General features: G+C 44.8%; 1 protein-coding gene across 1 annotated transcript; it reads left to right on the top strand.

Moving 5' to 3' along the window:
* The first annotated feature begins 10,765 nt into the window (after positions 1-10,765).
* On the top strand, positions 10,766-20,631 carry meox2a (mesenchyme homeobox 2a). Its single transcript, XM_079733510.1, has 3 exons — positions 10,766-11,647; positions 16,613-16,785; positions 20,033-20,631. The coding sequence occupies exons 1-3, from the start codon at positions 10,990-10,992 to the stop codon at positions 20,252-20,254; spliced, it is 1,053 nt and encodes a 350-aa protein (XP_079589636.1). The 5' UTR covers positions 10,766-10,989; the 3' UTR covers positions 20,255-20,631.
* Positions 20,632-21,701: the final 1,070 nt, after the last annotated feature.

Genomic DNA, 21,701 nt, shown 5'->3' with positions numbered 1-21,701 from the left:
CTGTCTGATTTGTTATTTAATTGTGGATATTGCAGTATTATTTACTGCAATATCCACAATTCCTGCACTGCTCACCAAAAATATGCTATTGTCGAATATCAATATATCAACATGTCATATTTAGCATCGAAGCATCAAAGCACATCACTTCATGTGTGTTCATTCTGTGCTACATTTGGTGTGTTTTAAATGCTGATTTATTAGACAAACCCATGAGAACAAAGCCTTATCTGCCAAACTATACTCCAACCTCCTGTGTATAAATTGTCTTATTTGTTATGCCATTTTCTCTGACTGTCTATACCAACAGGAATATCTAGTTTTAACCCTTAGACATGTTTTAATCGAAAGCCTAACGACATATGTAATGTACAAATATCCTTGTAAAGTGTGTGGTGGATGGCTGCCTGAATCAGTAAATAAAAGAAAACATTTATAAATAAGACAAATTAAATGAAATAAAATATGTATTAAAGTAGGTCCTATTTAAGAGCTTTTTTTTTCAGTGGAGCACTGCTAGAGTATCTAGTAGTTTCAGGCTGCGCTTGTCTCTGTATGAGCCCTTTCAGATCGCAGACGACATGGTGATCAGACCAATAAGTAAGGGATAATGTATAGATCGCCGGTCATTATCGAAAATAAGCCCCTGTCTGGGCTTATTTTCCCGATAATTCTATACATTATCCCGCTTATTACACGGCTACTTGCCAAAATGGAAAAAATAACTTCACACAGTGTGTCTTTTTACAATTTATTTGTCACCAGCATTCGTAGTGTTGATCAGCAGAAATAGTCTGCCAGAAGACGTTGATGTCACTTAGCAACCGAGTACGCTGGGGTTAATAAGTTACCGGACTTGCGGAGTGATACAAAAGACGGCAAAAAAATCCACTTTCCTTGACAGCAGTCAATTATACTAAGCAACGGTGAATTATCAAATATAATTCACTTTATTATCAAATATAATTCACCGCAGGAAGTTGTTAATGGCCCATGCAAGTGAACGGATCGTTCCACGGCATTGAGAAGAGCTGTGTAGTAATATCTAATAATATCTGACCAATCAGGGCATCTCTTTATTTGATTGGTTCAGGGAATTCATCATGCTGGTCAATCAGAGTGGCGTAAAAGGCAGCTCTGGTCAATGGCGGAGAAAAACATGTCAACGGAGGGGAGGTTTTTTTAGTTGTTGGCCAGATTCAAAATCCTCTCCCTCTTCTGCTCTTTTCTGCTCCCTCTCTTTATGAAGCTTGCCTACAGCACCTTTAATGTTGTAATCACACACTGATCCCTGACAGCCACAGTATCTGTCCATCCAGGGCTGCTGTGAGGGGCACTGGGGAGGTTTCCGCCTGACAACAGAAGGTATCTGTGGGCGGGAGCTGCAGCACTGATGGATCAACAGAGATCCATATCACTTTGGCTTCTCCGAAATGTCTCCTTTGTTTCCTGCTGATGGAAGTTATTTCCTTACTCCCTCTTTTATAGGACTCTTTGTTTCTCGGTCTCAAACTGTTTCTCTCTCATTGATGAATCATTCTAAGTCTTTCTCCCGCACTCTCTCTGTTTCACCATTTCTCTTTATTTCCCATTTTTTATCTCTATTTGTTTCTTTCTTCATCACTCTCTCTCCCACACAATTTATTTAATTCTCCTTTTTATTACTCTCATGTCTCTCTTTCTAAATTCTACTATTTTCTCTCTTGTTTGTGTCATTTTCTCTTCATAAATATACACCAGGCAGGACCCAATGGGGATATATTTTATTGATTTATGGTGGCAATATAAAAAAAACGTAATGTTTTACAATTGATAAAGTTTCACCACATGTAATGCTACAAAAATAGGTATTGGTTAAGAATGTCCCTCAATAGGTAATATTTAACAAGATATATTGGTTTTGACTAGGTTATGTTATATGGTAGGTAATACTTTACAATATTAGTTAATGTCATAGGATATGTGATAATTAACAATTATTCGCCAAAGTTTATTGGTTTTATTAGCATGAAGAGACGACCGTCACTCTAATTTCATGTGATGAAAACAATATCCAGAGTTTGAGATCTCAATCATGGGATATTACCCAATATCCCGAGATAGCGAACCAATCAAATTGCGCCATCTTAGGAGGTTCACGTGTAGCATATACTAATTCACAATATACAGAATATTGGTTTAAAAAGGCAATGTCATATGATATGTAAGCTGTACAATATATATTGGTTTTGAATAGGTAAGATCATATAGGTGCGGTATGATAGGTAATGCACATTTCCTCTTTGTCCTTTTTTAAAGTTTTTCACGCCTAAAAATGAACAATCATCAGAAGTTTATTCCGCAAATTCCCAGATGCACCTTCGGAATGTCTCCCCTGGCTACTGTGCTTCCCTGTAGTCAATGCAGGAACTGACACGCTCCCATGGCCATGTTCCTGTATTGGCCTTGCGGGCTGCTTTTTCGGCGGGGTCACAAACGGACCAGTACAGGAAGTCCCACCCCCTCCGTCTCCGTCTCCTCCTCCTCCTCCTCCTCTTCTTCTTCTTCTGCTGATTTTAATGAAGCCCCCGGGACTCTCTGGAAAGCCCTGGAACTGAACGATGTCTGTTCCGTCCAAACCCCCCCAGCCCCCCGCCCTCCTCCACACGCTGGGTCCAAGTCCAACACTAGCAACCTCCTCCTCCATAGCCCCCCTCACCCGGTCGCCATGGTCCCCGCAAACAGGACGGCGTGGAGTCCAGTGAAAAATGCCACAGAGTATGGGTTTAACAGATGTGAACGAGGGGGTGACAGAACATATCTCGCTGCGCTGATGTGTGGGGATGGACGGAAGATGTATGAACACACTTCCTCCCTCTTGTCATCCGTGTGCTTTGTATATTTACACCTTGTGTAACATAAAAGGGCCCAAAAAAAACCCAGACAACAACAACATCTATAGCCTCCCCCCGTGGTTTAACAACACATAAAACACAGGAAATTGACATTAGCCTAGCCACCTTTTGACCCCTCCCCCCTGCAGTCGCTGGTAAAGAGAGCGAGGGGGGGGGGGGGGGGGGGGGGGTACAGCAACACACCCCGATATCCTCCCATTGTCCACGCCGTGCGTCACAGGGGGCAGGACGGCCAGAGAGAGAGAGAGAGAGAGAGAGAGAGAGAGAGAGAGAGAGAGAGAGAGAGAGATTGGACAGGACACTAACGGACTGATCTCACTGATTGAGAAGAAATTTGGACTGGACCCTGGAGGTGGGCGGGAAGAGGTTTGTGAAGTCCACGTCCTAGGATGACTCTGAGAGAGAGAGAGAGAGAGAGAGAGAGAGAGAGAGAGAGAGAGAGAGATGTATGGCTCCCATGGGGGTGGCCGGTGACCTCGCTGAGTGAAAAGTATGCAGAGGTCACCGCGTTCCGATCGGTCAAGTTTGAAATATGACAAGCAGACAGCAATGTCCGACATCCAGAGATGACCTATGGGAGTCAAGCTGCTCTGCAGATGCATTCTACAGTAGATTAATAAATGTTAAGCAAACATTTATAAAACGAATATTACTGGTTCTTCATTCTGATTGGCTCGAGATCTTTTTAAAATACTCCATACTCAAATAAACCAAAACCTGTAAGACCTGGACTTTATACTGTTATACTGTCTATCTGTTGGTTGGACAATTGAAAGATGAGGCCCTGGGCTGCCCTGACCTGATGTTTGTCTACTGGTGTTGACTGAATGCGCTCACCACCAGATCAGTCTTCATATTGTGGATTCATTGGGATTTGGTCCCAAGAGTTACTAGTTTCAACTGATCTGGTCTGATCTGATCTGAACTCATTTGATCTGATCTCATCTGGTCTGATCTGGTCTCATTTGGTCTGATCTGGTCTGCTCTGCGTGCTGATCAGTAGGGGGGTCTATAACCTTCTATGCCAGCAGAGGTCACTATTCTTTGGTCCAGGACCAGCCTGCTGGGTTGAACTCTAAACAGGGTGGGTGACTCTAGCGACAGCAGGTATGTACCCAGGGGTGTTGAGTAACAAGGGACAACTACTTAGGTTACTGGAATTGAGAGGCTTTTTTGTGTAATTGTACTTTTTTAACATAGCACAGCACAGTAGTGCAGAGCAGTGGTTATCAAAGTAGGTTCCAGGTACCTGCTTTCAGGGGGTCCCGGGAAAATAGGGGATTGTTTAATTCCACTGATATTTTCTTCACTAGGATGGACCCCAATGAGAGAATGTGTAATAATGTATGTTATGTTAATAGGTTGGACTATCTCCTCTGTTAACTCCTTATCTACAGTAGATATGCAGAGATACACACATTTCAAATACCAGTTATAATCAGACGAGGGTATCTGGGTCAGAGTCTCATCAAAGGCCTTGCAACGAAAAGGTTGGAGAACCCCTGGTTTGAGACCCCCATAGCATCAGGGGTACGCAGTGATGTACAGTACAGTGCAGTAGTGTGTGGTGTTACTGTACAGTCAATGGTGTTGGATCAGAAAACACTCCACCACTCCACTCCACCCCCCCCCCCCCCCCCCCCCCCCCTCCACACCCCACACCCCCACACACACACACACACACACACACACACACACACACACACACACACACACACACACACACCGGCGCACACTCACACACACCCACACATCATCTCACCTAGCCTGTGAGCGATGAGTCTCCGTCTGGGCGCGTGTTGGCCCCGCATGACAGAGGAGTCCCGCCCTCCCGGCCCGCTGAACCTAGATGAAGTGTTAATGAGTCTCCCCAGTTCCAGCCCCCCCCCCCCCGGCACCAGCGCTCTTACCCCGGGAACTCGTTCCTGTAAGTCTGCCCGCACAGGAACCGGAGGGAACCAATGTTCTGGGAGACGTCCAGAACCATCGACCCGACCCTAGCATCCCACAGGGAGAGGGAGAGAGAAGAGAGAGGAAGCCCGTTAAATCATGACAGGGTTGACTTCACCCTTCACAATGATTGGTCTTATTGAAGCAGCATGTCTCCGGAGCGATCCGCAGCATCACAGAGAGAGACCAGGGGCCGCTGAAGTGATGCAGCATGGGCCAGGGTATAGGAGCAGCGGCCTTTCCAGAAAGCCTTCCTTGGACCGGGCCCGAGGTGTGGGCGGCGAACACAAACTATAGCGTTAAGGAGTAAAGGGGAGCCGGTATACGGTGAAGGGGGAGGCGGGGCAGTGTTGGGCTTAGAGTTACTAATGGTCCCAGTCCCAGTTCAGGCAGAACGGGGGTCTGGGGGTGTTGAAGGCGGCTGGCACCCATTCCCACACGAGGTCCTTTAAAGCGTGCGAAAGGAAGGGCCTTTTTTATACATTTAGTTTAGGAGGAAGCGTGTTATTGGATAACGTGCACAGCTCGGTGTTATGGGGTTAATGTGCGCGGTTGCTGGGCCCGTTGGCCCTGGAGCTGGATCTAGGGGCCCTTCCTCTCTATGGTTTTGGTGGTTGTAGCAGGTCCAGAATTATAAGAGGTTTTTTTGGTGTGTGTGTGTGTGTGTGTGTGGACCCTGGGCTGTTTGAGGCGTGGCCAGACCGGGGTGCGAGGGCCCTGTACAGCATCACACACGACTGAGGCCTTCCAAGGGCTTCCAGGCTGAGAGGAAGGGATTGGAGCTGCCCGCAAGGCTAGGCCCAGCCACACCATAATAGATGATGATCTCACTGGAGCTGTCTGTGGCCTTTTAAGCTCCAGAAAATGGCCACCTAAGAGCAGGGCCCTTTCCGAACTTGGCCCAAATCAAACGTGTCGGTGCCTGGCATTGGCCCCGGATCAAAATAGATTCAGTCCCGGATTATTTAAATCGCACATATTTCGGACTTGGTGTTTTAAATTTGGTTGTAATGATAATGTTTCCCTTATGCACCGGGTGAGTTAATTGAGTGGTAAAAAAAAAGGTTTAGTGATAGCATAACGTGAATCTAGGAAAATAATTAAAGTGTCAAACAACATTCGGATTTGGCTTGGCAGGACTGCATTTATTGTGTCGTTTGTTACAAAAAATAAACATTAATACTGATAGGACAATATTCAAACTAATGCGGATGCCAAATCACTATTATGCTTCAGTGGGCCTAAAGTCCATTCACATTTAACATTTGAAATCTCCTGACCAATCCAGGAGCTCTTTTGATGCTCCCACGCCCGCTCCAGAAGAAGGATCCTGTTCTCTCCTATATGGAGACAAGCTGGGAGCAGAGACTCAGCGCTTCGATCTCCAACGCCCTCTTACATCAAACGTGCGTGTTGCAGAAGACATCCGACTGTAAATCTGTACGGGGGGGAAGTCTGAAATGAAACACAACGGTGGCGACCATACTCCTGCTTCATCTTCTCCGTCGCCTCCACCCGGCCAGCTACATTCACCAGTTCACTGTTAATATTGATATTGATTTTCAAACCATTATTGTGTTCTATTTTGTGTCACTTAGCAAAGGCTCTTTTTAACTGCTACTACGTACAGTGAATTCAGATAAATGTGTAATTCATGCTTCAGACAGAGACAGACAATCAGATTGCTTTATAAATAGACACTATTTAATCCTTTGTAAATTGTTATGGGAATTCTTATATGCATATGTGTTTCTTAACACCATTACAATTTACAAATATAAATAAAATATTTATGAATAAAAGTACCTGTATTTTTGATAAATGCTGATTGTCCTATACATTATTTAACATTTAATCTTTACATTAAAGAGTTATAGATCTAAAATATAATAGATGATTGTTTGAATTTTTTACAATTTAATCTAATTTTACTTATATTTTTTTTAGGTCCTTTTGGGAATATAGCATACTTTAGATATAAAAAAGTCAAAGTCTTATTGCTTATTAAACTGAAATTGACACGGCTGTGTGATCTAGGAGTGCAACATCAAAAGAAAGGCACTCATAAATCTTTCTGTATGAAAAAGAAATACTGAAAAGCTTCAGTAATGAGCATACACACACTCCATCTGTCTAAAGCCTGTGTTATATTGAAGGCTACATCAAGGGCTGGTCGTTGAAGGATATTACATTTCTCTTGCTGTCAATTGACCAAATCTAAAACTGTGAGCGTGATTTGTGGTGAGTATTCTTTTCTTTTCAGAATGAGGACCATTTTTAAACGTAGGTGCTTTAAACTTATGGACTTGGTCAAGGGTAGATAGAGTCTATATTAAAATTGGTTAGAATTCTTTGCTTTCGTGAATAGAATGTGACTGCTGTTATTGCGATTACGTCCGTTGTCAGCGACGGAAAATGCCGCTCCTGTAATACAAACTGTACTTTTTTAAGTTAAGAAAAGGATGCAAATAGGACGGGTCCATTATGAGCCGAAGAGGCGTAGCAGGGCTTGAGTTACACATTTATATTCCCTGCCTATATTTTGAGTTCAACAAACTATTGGCATCTTATCACTGCTGGATTGATGAATTACAAATCATACATTCGATACAAAGTAATTAATTCAAGAGACGGAAAACTTCAAAGCTAATTTCAAAAGAAAATCAATAAAGCGATTTCTCAAATTCTTTGGTGGCTAAATATGCATTCCTTTCGCTTAAAACAGATACAAACTAAACTGACAGTATCATATTTTGTTGTTGTCAGTGTGTGTTTCTCTCTTTCCCTCTTTCTCTCTCTCACTTGCCCTCTTTATCTCTCTCTCTCTCTCTCTCTCCCCCCCCCCTCTCTCTCTCTCTCTATCCCTCCCCCCCCCTCTCTCTCTCTCTCTCTCTCTCTTTCTCTCTCTCTCTGTCCCTCTCTCTCTCTGTCCCTCTCTCTCGCTCTCTCTCTCTGTCCCTCTCTCTCTCTCTCTCTCTCTCTCTCTCTCTCTCTCTCTCCTCTCTCTCTCTCTCTCTCTCTCTCTCTCTCGCTCTCTCTCTCTCTCTCTCTCTCTCTCTCTCTATCTCTCCCTCAGGCCTCCCTCCTGTATATCTCCCCTTCCCCGGGCCTCTCTCTGAATGATTGCCACAGGTTTGTCACGCAGCAGCAGCAGCAGGTTGATGTTACGTATCAGTGCAGAGTGAACCAACCCCCTCACCTCCAACCCAGTGTCCTCCTTCACTCTGTCCCCGAATACTGGCCTTCAACTTGGAAGACAAATCTCTTGTTTATCTATCTAAACACAATCATCATTTTCTGTCATTACGTACAAATGAGCGACACACAGAACTTAATGCGATAGCCCGGGCGTCCTAGTACAAAAGAGAGAGAGTGGGACTCACTGAGTCGCCCACCCCACGGGGCATTCTGGCTGACCAATTAGAAGCACGTGTATTAATATCGCCAGCTAGCAGCGCTGAGCCGCCTGGTCGGTCGGCTAATATATCCTTAATTTGTAATGTAAACAACAGAAGCTGTTTCACACACTTACACACTTCACTTTAAGGGTGCTTTCTTTCGCCTTTGCTTCCCAAACCGGGTGTGTGTCTATTTGTGTGTGTATGTGTGTGTGTTTGTGTGTGTATTTGTGTGTGTATACGTGTGTGTGTTTGTGTGTGTATTTGTGTGTGTGTATGTGTGTGTGTACGTGTGTGTGTGTGTGTGTGTGTGGTGTGTGTGTGTGTGTGCGAGTTGAACGACAACAGAGTCCCGGTCTGTCTGCCTGCTGCATGGCGATGTATGGTGGTGGTGTCTGCTAAAGTCGTTTTCCCACCGTAAGGGGAATTAATTTCCTCTCCCATGCGGGGCCGCTGAGCATGTGGCCCAGTCCGTGTCACACGTTCAGACGCCTCCGTTCGTTGTGGAGCTTTCCACTGGAACCGGCAGTCCAAACAAATAATGTAAGGTTTTATTTACTCATAACTATGTTACAGTGGGACGTTTGAACATGCATGAATAACGTACAAAATGACTCATAAGATTAGGCATAATGCATGATATTATGTAATAATAATGATATTAATTTTAGTTAAGGATCTATTTGCCTGTTTTTGATGAAGTAACTGACTAATTGACTATGGGATATATTTTAAGGTGTGTTCTGTGTGTTGAACATTGCAGTGGGAAGTGGCAGACTGGGAAGAAGAGTTTTATAACTTTATTCACATTTGTTTTGATGTAAGAAGGCTTATGATCTGCATATACAAATAATAATATAACGGGCTAGAAGAAGTGCAAGGCACCTATCTAATAATTTACATTAAAGGTCTGTCTTCTGTCATATTTTCAATAATTATTTATGCATATAAATACACTGTATATCCTTTATACAGAAAATATATTGTTATAAATATTTTTTTAAATATTTGTTTGTAAATAAAGCCAGAGTTCTTGTTCTTGTAATTATGTGTTGTTTTTTACCCAGATTTTAAATATATGATCAGAGACCACCAACAACAAGCTGCATGGTTTTATAGCCTCGAAACAAATGACTCTGCTACATATAGTAAAAAATATATATATTTCAGCCTTATTTAGTAGTATTTGGTACAATACCAATGGAATGTTTATATAGTAACTGATTTATCTGTTAAGACAGTTTTATAGTGTCAGGGCATATAATAATACAATTATATACTTTCATTTATATGTTTTTAGTCCCATTTGGTAGTAAGGTAGTCAGCACATGAAAATGTGCCTTTTCATTGTGACCCCTTACTTGCACTGAGTATCTCAGAATGAATACAAAATGTAATTGACTCTAAATGTTCGGACAGCTCCTGGGGAAGGCTCCTGGTCTGACTGGAAGGTAGAATAAGCTTTTTGAACTTCCTGTTGCTGCTACTAGGCGTAGCCTTCACAAGATAATTTCATCATGCCAACATTCAAATATTATAAATATCTTTTTTCTTTGACTTTAAATATATTGTTTGAAGCCACTGCACAGAGCAGCAGTAGCACCCCAGCAGGACAGGGAGATCGGGGCTCCTCCAGGACGGGGGGGGGGGGGGGGTGATCTGTGTACACGTACTGACAGTGTAATGATGAAGAGAGCGGGGGAAGAGGGGAAAACAAAAACACATGAAAGCAAATGAGCCCTCCGCCACCACCACCGACAACACCACCACCATCACCACCTCTATGAAAATGTACACGCCACTTAAAGCAATGACAGGGTTCAAAGGTCGGTCGACATCCCAAACTTAACCCTCTGACCTCTTGGAAAACTGTATCCCCCCCCGCCCCCTCTCCCTCGTGTTACAACCCAGACCCCCATACTGCCAATCCCCGCGAGAACCGTTTCACTTCTACGGGGGATAACCGCCCCCAAAAAAAACTGAAACCAGACGGACGGAAGAGGTTGTCAGAGGTCAAATCCAATTCCAAAATAAATTGCCTTGTTTCCCGAGGCTCAGCCATTTTAATAGTGCAGATTTATTGTGCTGTGCTTTTTGGAGGGTGATCATATGTATGTGGTCAGTAGCGCGTATGCAGTCTCTGACCCAGCCTCCCTCTCACGTTACACCCTATTTATAACCTCCCCTCAGCCCCATCCTCTTGCTCGCCACTTCCAGGGAACCAGCCTGCACTCTCAGCTCCGGGCTCCAGGCACCCCTGCTCCTGCTGTCATCCGAGAGGTCCCCCCCTTCTGCAGCTCAGCCGCGGGCTCAGTGTTTACCTCCCTCGCAGCCCGGCCACTGGCTGCCTGCTCCGGATTAACCGCGCCGGGACACCCCTATAAAAGAAGAACCCTTTTTCTCCCCCCCCCCCCCCCCCCTTTCCCTCCCAACTCTTTTTTTTTTCGTTCAACTCACTTTCTTCCAGTTTTCTTTCTTTCCTTTTCTTTCCCTGACTGAAAAAGGCACCAGAGGAGAGAGAAAGAGAGTCTTGGAGCAGCAGCCCAGCAGAGAGTTTGGATATACTTGCTGGCGATTTCCTTGGTTCCTTATCACGTTCTTCTCGGTTGGTTTAGTAACTTTATCCCGGTCGCGTCCGGTTCCTCTCCCGCTTGCGTTCTCTCTCTCTCTCTCTCTCCCTCTCCCTCTCTCCCTCTCTCTCCCTTTACCTGTGCGGGGTCTGAGAGGCGAGGTCACCGCGCGGGGCGATGGATCACACGCTGTTCGGGTGCCTGCGCAGCCCCCATGCGTCGGCGCAGGCCCTGCACCCGGCCTTCACCCAGTCCCCCCTGACGCTGCACGGCCGCTCGGACCACGTCTCCTACCCGGACCCGTCCTCCTCGCCCTCCACCTCGTCCCCCTCGCCCTGCATCGTCACGGGCTACCCCACCCCCGCCGACGACAGCCTCTTCCCGGGACAGCACCACCACCCGCACCACCACCACCACCACCACCACCTCCACCACCCCCACCACCCCTCTCATCGGGGCAACCTGCCCCACCACCACCACCAGCAGCAGCAGCAGCAGCAGCAGCAGCAGCAGCAGCAGCAGCACGCCCACGCCACCCCCCAGCACCAGGCCCACTGGCACATCCCGCAGATGCCGTCGCCGGGCAACGGGAACGCCGGTTCCCGCCACGTCAACCTGTGTCACCCACAGACCCACCAGGGGCCGGACAGGGCCCCCGGGGCCCAGGACCTGGGCCCCCCCGGAGGGCCCAGCATGTGCGCCAGCACGCCCAGCCTGGGGGGCAGCAGCAGCCCCAACACGGGCACCGCCTGCGCCCCCGTGGACTTTGGCCGGCAGACTCTGTCCCCCGCCGAGGCAGAGAAGAGACACGGCAAGAGGAAGAGTGACAGCTCAGGTAAGGGGAGGGGGGGCGGGCGGGGGGGAGGTTGTGAACTGAAGGTGGATCTGTTTGTTTATCTAAAAGTGGCGAAGAAAATGCTTTAGATAGCCAGGCACAGCGGAGGGAACCAATGCAAGACACCTAATAACGACAAGGTCTCTGTTCAGGAGGATTGAATGAAGGTAAAGTGAGACACTTTAATGAAGAGTGTTCATGAGTGTTTAATGAAGGAGTCCGTCTATGCCGTCCAACCACATCCATCACATTTATGGAGGCGTTTGACGTCTATGCCGTTGTTTTAGCCGACTCATTGTTTCAACGCTAACTCTTGTACAAACACTGTCACATGAATGAGGGGGGTGCGCCAGAGCAACCGCGGACCGTACAGCCCCCGGTGACCCAGGCTCATCACTCTTAATCCTTCAGCAACACATTATGACAGAGAACCGGCCGTTCATGGCACAGCATTGTCTCCAAAGGACTTTAGAAGTGTTGGCAAAAAGCAGTTAGCATAAGTCAGGCAGGGCATGGAGAGAGTTCTGGGAGGCTCAGGGTAAACTGCGGGCATGTTATATTTTAAAATCACATCTGGTACATTTTCAGGGCTGGTTTGGGAGGGCAGAAAATGAGACACACTGTAAAGAATTTATGTCATGGATTGTAAAAGACAGTACCGGCGCCGCACATTACACTTAACACCCAGGAAGATTACTGATTTTAGCTGTGATCTATCAAAGGATTTTCCCAAACCTCAGAGCATATGTGTATCATAAATAATTTCATGAAGGCAGAAATAAAGAAATGGAAATAAAATAAAAAGGCTTCATATTGACCGATGTACATAGTCAGCTTAATAAATTATTCTCTAGTGCTGACAGTGTAAGAGTGAAATGGATTCACAGTATCAGTGTCAAGTTCAAAGTCATTTGTTTTATTGTATTTAACATAAAAACTACTTTATTTTCAGGGCTACTTTTTTTAAACTCACATAAATAATATATCAGGACTTAAAAAGACTAATTAAAATGTAATTGTTTCTAAAACAATCTCCTAGGTTCTAGAATAAAATGCTCAGTTCATTGAAATACGTTTTTTAAAAGTTTTAAAAGTTTAGAGGCACTTTTTATAAGCTTGTCCATAGTAAACAACAATGTAAGTTCCTTCCTGTGCACAATGCATGATGTTATTTAAGTTCCACATTAATTATTGGATAAAATAAAAACATGAATTAACATATATTACCTTACCTATTATACCTATTTTAAATACAAATGAATAACACATTAAGATTAGTTGAAGATAAAGAATAGAGTCTGCATGATTTCCCAGAAAGAAAGAAAACATGTAAAAAATCAAATATAGTAGAAAACAAGTTAGAAATTATAAAACATAGTAAACTAAAAATATCGTATTTCCTGGACACACCTGATAGCATGAGCTACGCACCATAATTACTACGACGAGCTCCTAGGGCCCGGTCAGGGTGAGATTTGAACCGCAACGCGATATACTTAGATAGTTCTTAGTTTTCTAAGAACGGCATGGCTCCTCCTGTCTGGGGAAACACGCTGTGCGCCGCCTCTACCTTAACAGAGTAAATCAAACAGTGACCGTGTCTGGAGGTGTCTCTGTGTGCACAGTACCTGGCCTAAGGTGTGGACACAATACTGGGAGCGTACCCATGGCGTCGAGGCCATGGGCTCACTCTGTTTCCGGCGCCTTTAGGCTCGTTTTCACGCAGGATGCAGGTTGTTTCCTCCGGCCAAAGCCCCTCTAACCCTTTGGACAGGAGCCTCTTTGAGGAGTCAAATACATATGGTATAATGATGAATATGACAATGATCATGGCGGTCTGGTTCTGGGCTGACTGTGATGGATTGTTACGACACTCGGGACACTTTGTGATGTGACATCATTTTTATGGTGGAGTAATGTACAGTGGGGAGAAGCTGGCCTGCAACTGTCACAACATTTACACCACGGCTCCTTCGTTCAGCATGCTCCCAGGAACATGGCCACTATGGACTCCAAAAAATGATACTGCGGAGCGTGTATTGCAGAAATATGAGCAAAATCCTCTCACATGACAGTTTCTTCCGGAATGCGAACGCTCCGGTTCCGAGGCCGACTATTTTGTTTGTCCTAAGTCATCCAGTCAGACCACATGCGAGACAGGCCGCTGCTGCAGTATAATTAAGGCCCAAACCCAACACAACATCTTCTATTTCCTCTTCCCCTTCGTCAAATCTATCGGATCCCGGCCCCGGCGGGCCCCCTAAGCTATCCAGCATTACCCCTTCCACTGCTCGATAGTCCAGGCATTCTCATTATGCGCATGGCGCATTCTCGTCAAGCTAACACCAATCACGTTGATTAGCCGCGGCCGCGCGGCCTGCTGACTCAATCAGCTGTCTAAATATCACACGGCTGCCAGTGCTGTCTGAACGACTCCTGATCTGGTTTCAACATCTGGACTGGAAACCTGAGCAGGGATCCCCTGAGATGTGGCAGCAGATAAAAATAAAATAAATAACATATATATAAATAATATATACAGAGACAAGAGCTAATCTTCATGCTAAACATCCCGTTTGACTGAAATGTCGAAGTTAGATTTGAATTTGTTTCTTTAGAGAAGGATATGCCAGACTGTTTGCTTCCGAAGCTTGTGTTGAAGTTGTGGTTGTCTGGATGTCTGCGTTGGATCTATGCGTGTATTCTCAGCCTCGCAATCATATCATTTTGTCAGTTGGGCTAATTTAGTTCTCACTTGCGCAAATTGAGTCATCTCATTGAATTGCACACATTACAAGGGTGTGGTTTGTTTTTCTTTATAAGTTCCAGCTTTTGTTGTGTGCAAAACAATAAAGTTGGACAAAACGAGACACAAAGCTTTGAGTCTCATTTCGTCGAACAGACTATTTTGGAAAAGTATAAAACAAGAGAAAAACAAAGCAGAGATAGCTTCTCACTGGGAAACACATTTTCTGAAAGGAGTTTTACAACAATAAAGCTTTGTGGTGCCTTTATTGGTGTTTGTGTAAATGTCAAGTAAGTCACTTCTAACCACAATCAATTAAAATGACAAACAACATATATTTCACCTAAAATTTCATAAAAATAATCAGCCTTCTAGGGATTATGTAATTATTATTTTTTTTACGTTATTTTAGACGGGCCCTGTTCTGAACCGAGCGTGACCTGTCCTGTCCCGACACATGGATTGAAGTTCTCTCATTACACCCGTCTGTTTTTGTGGACAGATGAAAGTCATGGCGAGGACCTAATTGCTGCGGTGCGGTGGCCCTCGTAAAAAAAAAAAAAAACCTGCCCCTCCTTTCTAAACTCCCAACAACCCACTGGTCTGGGGCAGCTGTTCCTGTTATTCTTTTCTTCTTCTTCTGTTTCTTCTTACACAATGTCTATGTTTACCAAGGAAAAGCAAAGTAAAAGCCCTCCGAGGCCCTGCCCCAATCAGCTCCTCTCCCCGTCTCTGTCCCCGGCACATACGAAGGTGCCTGGTGGAAGTCACAGGGACGGACTATAGGGTCAGAGAGAAAATGCTCGGTCAAGCTTCTCCTGTAAATCCTGTAAATGTGGGAATTTCTCCGCATGTGTATTTCTATGTGTAACTACAGTATAGGATCTAAGTAACGGTTATTGTGTACAGCTTTTTGGATAACGGCTGGCTGGTCACTGAGATGTATATACTCATCAAGAAAGATGAAGAGGACAATATAACTAACCAATGTATAGAAGTACAATGACTTCAGTCCTCAAAGTGCTTTTTGCTGCGAGTAATTCTTGTCGTTTGATGGAGGGCAGTCGGGTTTTCTGGTGCTGTCTGTGTTGGCGCGGTCTGGGGTCTGGTGGGGCTCGTGAGTCTGGCGCTGAGCTCCTAGCGCTATTTACAGTTTAGTTTGACACAGGCCTGCTGGATTAACACACGCTACAGAACAGCACCGCATGTGAATTAGCATGCAATCAAGGCCCGCTTTCAAGTGCCTCTCTGTGCAGCCGTGGCTTGTCCGACAGGGGAAAATAAAACAACCACAGAGCAAGCCTCCTCACAATAGGAAAGTTTAGGCGACCGAATAAAATATGTGCACTTTCTCTCTCTGTGAGGTTGTGGAAAAACCCAGAATAAAAAGAATCAGGGTATGACAAAAGAAAGCGGATGTTTCTGTTTGCATGTTATCCTTTGTCGTAAGGGAACAAAGAACAATTTAACCATCGCAAATCGATATGTTTTGGAGACTTTATTGAGCATTCTTGTCTATTGGTCCTTCGTTGGCATATAATCTATGGCCTAGCCAGTCTGTTTCATGTTGTTTGTCCCATCGTTTTCAGCGGCTTTCATTTATTTTAATGGATGTTGTTGTTTATTGTCTTTTTCTGATTTTGTTCTGAAACTAACTTGAGTCCTATTCCTTCAAAAGACTGGCAAAAAATAGAGTTGGCCACTTAGTTATAATTAAGAAATGCAAATAACTTGCAAATACCTTGTTAAAACTAAAGTTATAACAACAAGTTATAACGAGTGCATAAGTTACTAAACACAGTGTAGTATACATTAAACATGGCTGTTCTGTTCCATGTATCAGGCTGTGGAGTGTACAGCAGCCACCCCTTCACACCTGAAAGAAATTACCTCAATATTGCAAATTACCGAACGCCAGTCTATTGCGAGAGCACAGCTGCACTGAAACACACATGTGCTTCTGTCTGGGCCCGCTCCCTTAGGGACGCCCACTAGCTTCAGGTGTTCATAAACAATGGCCAACAGTAAAATATGATTGGCAGTTTATTTTAATTTCCTTATACCTTTGTTTTTCTTTTTTCTTTATCTCCTTGACTGATTTGCACCTGCCCTCACACAGGCTTTACTTCTAAACCCGCCTTTTTTTTTAAGACTCTATTGCATATAAATCTGCTCTGACTGAACGGGCCGGGGATGTGTACGTGGGTGTTTTATTCCAGAGTCCCAAGACGGGAACTACAAGTCAGATGTGAGCAGTAAACCCAGGAAGGAGCGGACAGCGTTCACCAAGGAGCAGATCCGCGAGCTGGAGGCCGAGTTCGCCCACCACAACTACCTGACCCGGCTGAGGAGATACGAGATCGCTGTGAACCTTGACCTCACCGAGAGACAGGTACTTACATCTGTCTGTCTGTCTGCCTGAAACGGACACTGTCTACCTCTATTTACAATTAAACCGTCATGGAGACGTGCATAAAATTTGGCCTGGAGCAAATAAATTGGAACTCACATTTAAATCCAGTTATATATATATATAAATATATATATATATATATATATATATAAATGGGTTTTACTCACGTTCACAATTCTCCCCCGCCCCCCAGCCACACATCTGTTAATCTTTCAGATGCTTTTATCCAAATCTCTCTCAACGACGCCTACAGGTAGACTGGAACTGGAGCGGGGTTCGAACCCTGAACCCTTTGGCAGGGAGTCCCAACAACCTAACCACTAGAATATTCTACTCCCCCACCCCCCAACCCCCCCAGGGGCGGTTCAGCACTCGAAACACTCGTGTTGTGAAACTTAAAGCAGCTTTGAGACGTTTTCGAGAAGACGGTTCTCAGCGCTACTGTGTTTTCGTAACTTTTGTGCGTGAGCGATTGTTCCCCAGCTGTGTGCGAAGGCGGAGGGGGAGGGGGGAGGGGGGCTTGGTGGGGAGGGGGGTCGCTGGGTGGGTGGACTATCCTATTCCAGATGTTTGGGTCGATTCTTCCAGGCGGCCCACAGTCGAGGCGGGGGGAGAGGGGAGAATATTTAGAGGAAGTTCTGGCAACACACTTCCTCCCTCTCTTGCTCAACTCCTCCTTAACAGCAGTATTGGTGTCTGGAAGCCCAGCCAAGAGACTGTACTAAAGCTGGCACGTGAAGCAAATAACAGGAGGTAAGCAGGGGAGGAAGGAAGTGACACCCTGATTGTTGTTCTCCTGAAACTTCATGTGGGAAACCTAACGTCATAGTCCCCGCCCGGCCATTGATCATTGTTAATCATGATTAAAGAGTCTGTTCACCTTTGCGCTGGAACACGAGGCTACAATGTGATGTTTACATGTTTATAAAGGAACTCCCACAGCTTGTCTGATTTAATGATTAGTATGCCTTGATGTTAGAAACCCAGATCAACCTATGGTGTCCCTTAGAGGCCGTATCTCAGTTCAATCCTTGGTTTTGAAAGAGATTGCACAGTGTAGTTTATCTTTCAACTGCATTCAATAGTAAAGGGCTACAGACAGGGTATGTAGGTCCAAAGGTATCAAATAGAATTTGTGAACCAATGTTGCCTATATCAAACAGTGGCTGGTTCATTGTAGTATGTAGTCATGACTCAGATGTTAGTGGGGGAGGCCTCAAAATGAATCTGAATTCCAAGCGGGTTAATAGCAGCAGATTAATGATGATTTAAGCGTGTTTGTCTACAAGTGTGATGCAAGCAAACAGGGGATAATATACTTCCACCTAGAAACAAATAGTCAAACCGCAATTGTTCAGATGCATCCGAAGCACTCCAACTAAATGAAATTAAAGCATAACATTACAGCTTGCATAATGTTCTAAGGAAAATATGTAAACGCTCAAAGTAATGATACAATCGCTTCAGAACTGTAACTGCACGGCATCTCTTGCCAGCTCCAGCCTCCTTCCAAAACAACCTGCCAAAGAAAACAGCCCAATGTAGGCCACAGCCGTCTAAATATCCCAGCATCCTCACAATTGGATGAACATCAACAAGTACCAAAAGGGGAGAAATGGGACAGTACACACAATATCTTAATGGATATTGTAAAGTCTGGAAAAAATATTATGGTAATAATCACCTTTTTGTATGATAAATAAACTCATATTCAGATTTAATGTGCAAATCAATGCCTCAATGGCTCCATCACAAGCCACGAGGCAGGATTGAGGATCTCCTGGTGAGGATGTGAGTTTAATTCCCTTTCTTTACAACAATTGTTGAAGACATCATGCATTGACAGTAGTCCAGAGGGCTTGTACTTTGTCACTGACCAAACGACATGTCATAGCAGCCCGTAAATGGCCAAAGAGCAGCGCCTGAAGGTGTGTTTTATGATCGCTTCATTACACGATGGCAATGACAAAGCAACGTCAATAGTAAACACATTGGTGGTTAAATGTTAAACAGATCACAAATCTGGATTAGATGGTGGGTGTTTTGAGCGTTTGAAAGTCAAAGAAAATAGTTGTTTCACTGTCTTTTCTTGATATGTATCGGCCTCAAGCAACAACCACTTTTGTTATTATTCCCTCCCTTTCAATTGGAGGTGTCTGAGTGCTCAGGCCAGGCATGAAGATGCTCCGCGTTTGCAGGCCTATAAAGTTCCCTAGAAGTGTAACGATGATAAGTTGGATAAGATATATAAATAAACCTGAGCGCACTTTCTTAGAACACCTTCGTCAAGCCTTCGAGGGTGCTGTGGTGGGTGGGGAGGAGAGGGGCTTCAGCTGTCCCTGGTCGTCGTTGTAACCTACAGTAATGTTGGAAAAATGTTGGAAGTGGCGCCGTGGGCTGGCTGTCACCATGACGCGGGGTGGGGGGGGGGGAGTTGTGTGTCTAGGTGGGAGTGAAGGTCCGACCAGTGCACCGACCAGAATTCCCCTCGCTATGAGAGCAGGCGCTCTTCTGGAAGATCAAATCCAGTACCATGGCCTAAAGTGCAAGGGTTACACGACACAGTGAAGTTAGGCAATATGTAATGAGCCAAGGAAAACACCTGGCTAATCAAATTGTGGTTACTTACAGCCCCCGTCTGGAGCTCCCTGAAAAGCCCTCACAGCGAGCAGAGAAACTGACGTGACACTTTATGGGGGAAACATTTTGGACGTATAGGACAAACATTTGTGCTGTCAACTGACTTCCTGACCATGTGACCCAGGGGGGCCCCCCTTCGGAATGACGACGCCCCAAAAATAAACTCGCCCAACAGTTAAGGAGTGAGCGAGTACCTCCTCCTCCCCCCCTTCCTCCCCAAGCCCAGTGCCGACACTTGGGAGAGCTTTGGCTCCTGACCGTGTAAACTGTTTTAGGCAACAGCTTAATCATCAGTCTGGGCAATGTAAATATGGCCCAAAGTTGCAGAGTCAGGGAAAAATGCGGTAGAAGCCAGGGAGCAGATGGAACCGTACATCATCAGGTAATTGCCATGATAATAAATGCCAAAAGTTAGTTGGAAGTAATGAGTGAGCAAATGCTAGGCCCGTCGCTTTCTTGGCCCAGTATTTTTGCGGGACTATTTTTCCAAAATACTCAACTGTCAAAATGTGTTGTTTGCTCTTGCCTCAAAAGCCGAAACCAGAAAGCAGTGTGTCTGATGCCTCTGACTGTGTGACCCCTGTAGGTGAAGGTCTGGTTCCAGAATAGGAGGATGAAGTGGAAGCGGGTGAAAGGAGGCCAGCAGGGGGCGCTGGCCCGGGAGAAAGAACTGGTCAATGTGAAAAAGGGGACGCTGCTGCCCTCTGAGTTCTCTGGCATTGCCAGCCTCCACCACTCCACGGACTCCTTAGCCAATGAGGAGGACAGTCACGACAGCGACCAGAGTTCTGAGCATGCTCACTTGTGATGGTCAGAAAGAAATTGGCCATGCCTCCGGATAGAGGCCCCGCCCTCCTTGCCTCAGGACTGTCCTGAAAAGGACTGCTGTTTGCTGATTTGCCATCGTCATAGAGAGTACAGCGATGCAAAATAAATGTACAATATGTACAAAGGGATAATAATGTGTTTTTACTTATTTCAATGGTGCTGCCATTAAACTGCTCCTAAGTGCTAGTTTGTAACTGGGTTGTAGCTTCAACACAGTTCTTTGACAAATGCTAAGCAAATACTAAATGACAAACACCAAAGCAAAATTTATATTTTAAATATTAAAATGCTTTTATATTGTTGAAAACCAAATGGAGTGAAAATAGTTTTTAATGATAACTGTCTATGTGTATATTACGCTGGGAAGATAGATAGGCTGTGGCTATTTGATTGCGCTGTTAAACGTTGCCTCATTTGGTTTATATTGTATGTAATGTAGCTAAACCTTAATTGACTAACTAATTAAACCGAGTGCCAGGAGATCAAATTTGTAAAAAATATATTAATTGGCCTACATTGGGTATGTACCAAGTTTTTCTTTGCTAACATTATTCAACTCATCAAGTAATAAACCCTGACAGTCATTTTGGCATGGAGATAATGCAAATAAGAGCAAATAAATGGGAACTAACGTTTCAATTCTTAATTATAGCCTTTACATATTTATTTGATTATGCTTTCACCATGCTTCCCCCCTAGCCACACATCTGTCCATCTGTCAATCCAGCTGTCTTCATGGGAATCAAGCACTAAATGTATGCATGTGCCCCAGAATGAATTAAACATTACTGACTCTAGTGAAGAAAGCGCACGATGGGGTGCGTGCTCAATTCACCTCCTTCCCTCTGGGCAGGGTCAGAGCTTCTGCCAAGACTCCGCCAGAGAACCCACAAAGCATCATATTATGTTACGAATTTGAAGTTGAAAATAATTTTGCGGCTCGGTATCCAGTTTCCCCACGCAGTGATTACGCATTCTAATTTGCAGGAGAACCCCCCCCCCCCCTCTGAAAGGTGCTCACATTAGTCCACTTAAATCTCTTATGTCCTGATATGTCTGTATCGGCTAAACAGCAGTCACTCATAGACAGACATTTATCAAACTGTTTCTACAGTGTAAACTTATGTTTACACTGCACACACATTTACACTGTTAATGTTGCAGTGCACCTTGTTTGCCAGATTTACGAACTATAATCTCGCGAGAGAAAAGGAGACAGGTGTGATTGTCCGTCGTGATGACAGCTCTAGAACTTCCCCCTAATACCAGCAAGTTAAGTGTCTTGGCTCCTGAATTGTCACTCGTGTGTTATGCAATCGTTATTATAGGATCGCTTTCCTGTGCGTCTTAATTTAGCACCGGTTTTGACTGCACTGCTTCAGTGAAACGACAACTGGTTAAGATCCTGTGATTCCCTTGAATAGTTT

Source organism: Pollachius pollachius (genome assembly GCF_949987615.1).
Source record: "Pollachius pollachius genome assembly, chromosome: 1".
Taxonomy (NCBI): domain Eukaryota; kingdom Metazoa; phylum Chordata; class Actinopteri; order Gadiformes; family Gadidae; genus Pollachius; species Pollachius pollachius.
The sequence above is the reverse complement of the archived record's forward strand: the minus strand, read 5'-3'. Positions and strand labels throughout refer to the sequence as shown.

Coding starts and splice junctions, on each gene's coding strand:
- meox2a (XM_079733510.1), top strand. CDS start 10,990: ATGGATCACACGCTGTTCGGGTGCCTGCGCAGCCCCCATGCGTCGGCG. Junction 11,648..16,612: donor GAGGAAGAGTGACAGCTCAG/GTAAGGGGAGGG, acceptor GTTTTATTCCAG/AGTCCCAAGACGGGAACTAC. Junction 16,786..20,032: donor TTGACCTCACCGAGAGACAG/GTACTTACATCT, acceptor TGACCCCTGTAG/GTGAAGGTCTGGTTCCAGAA.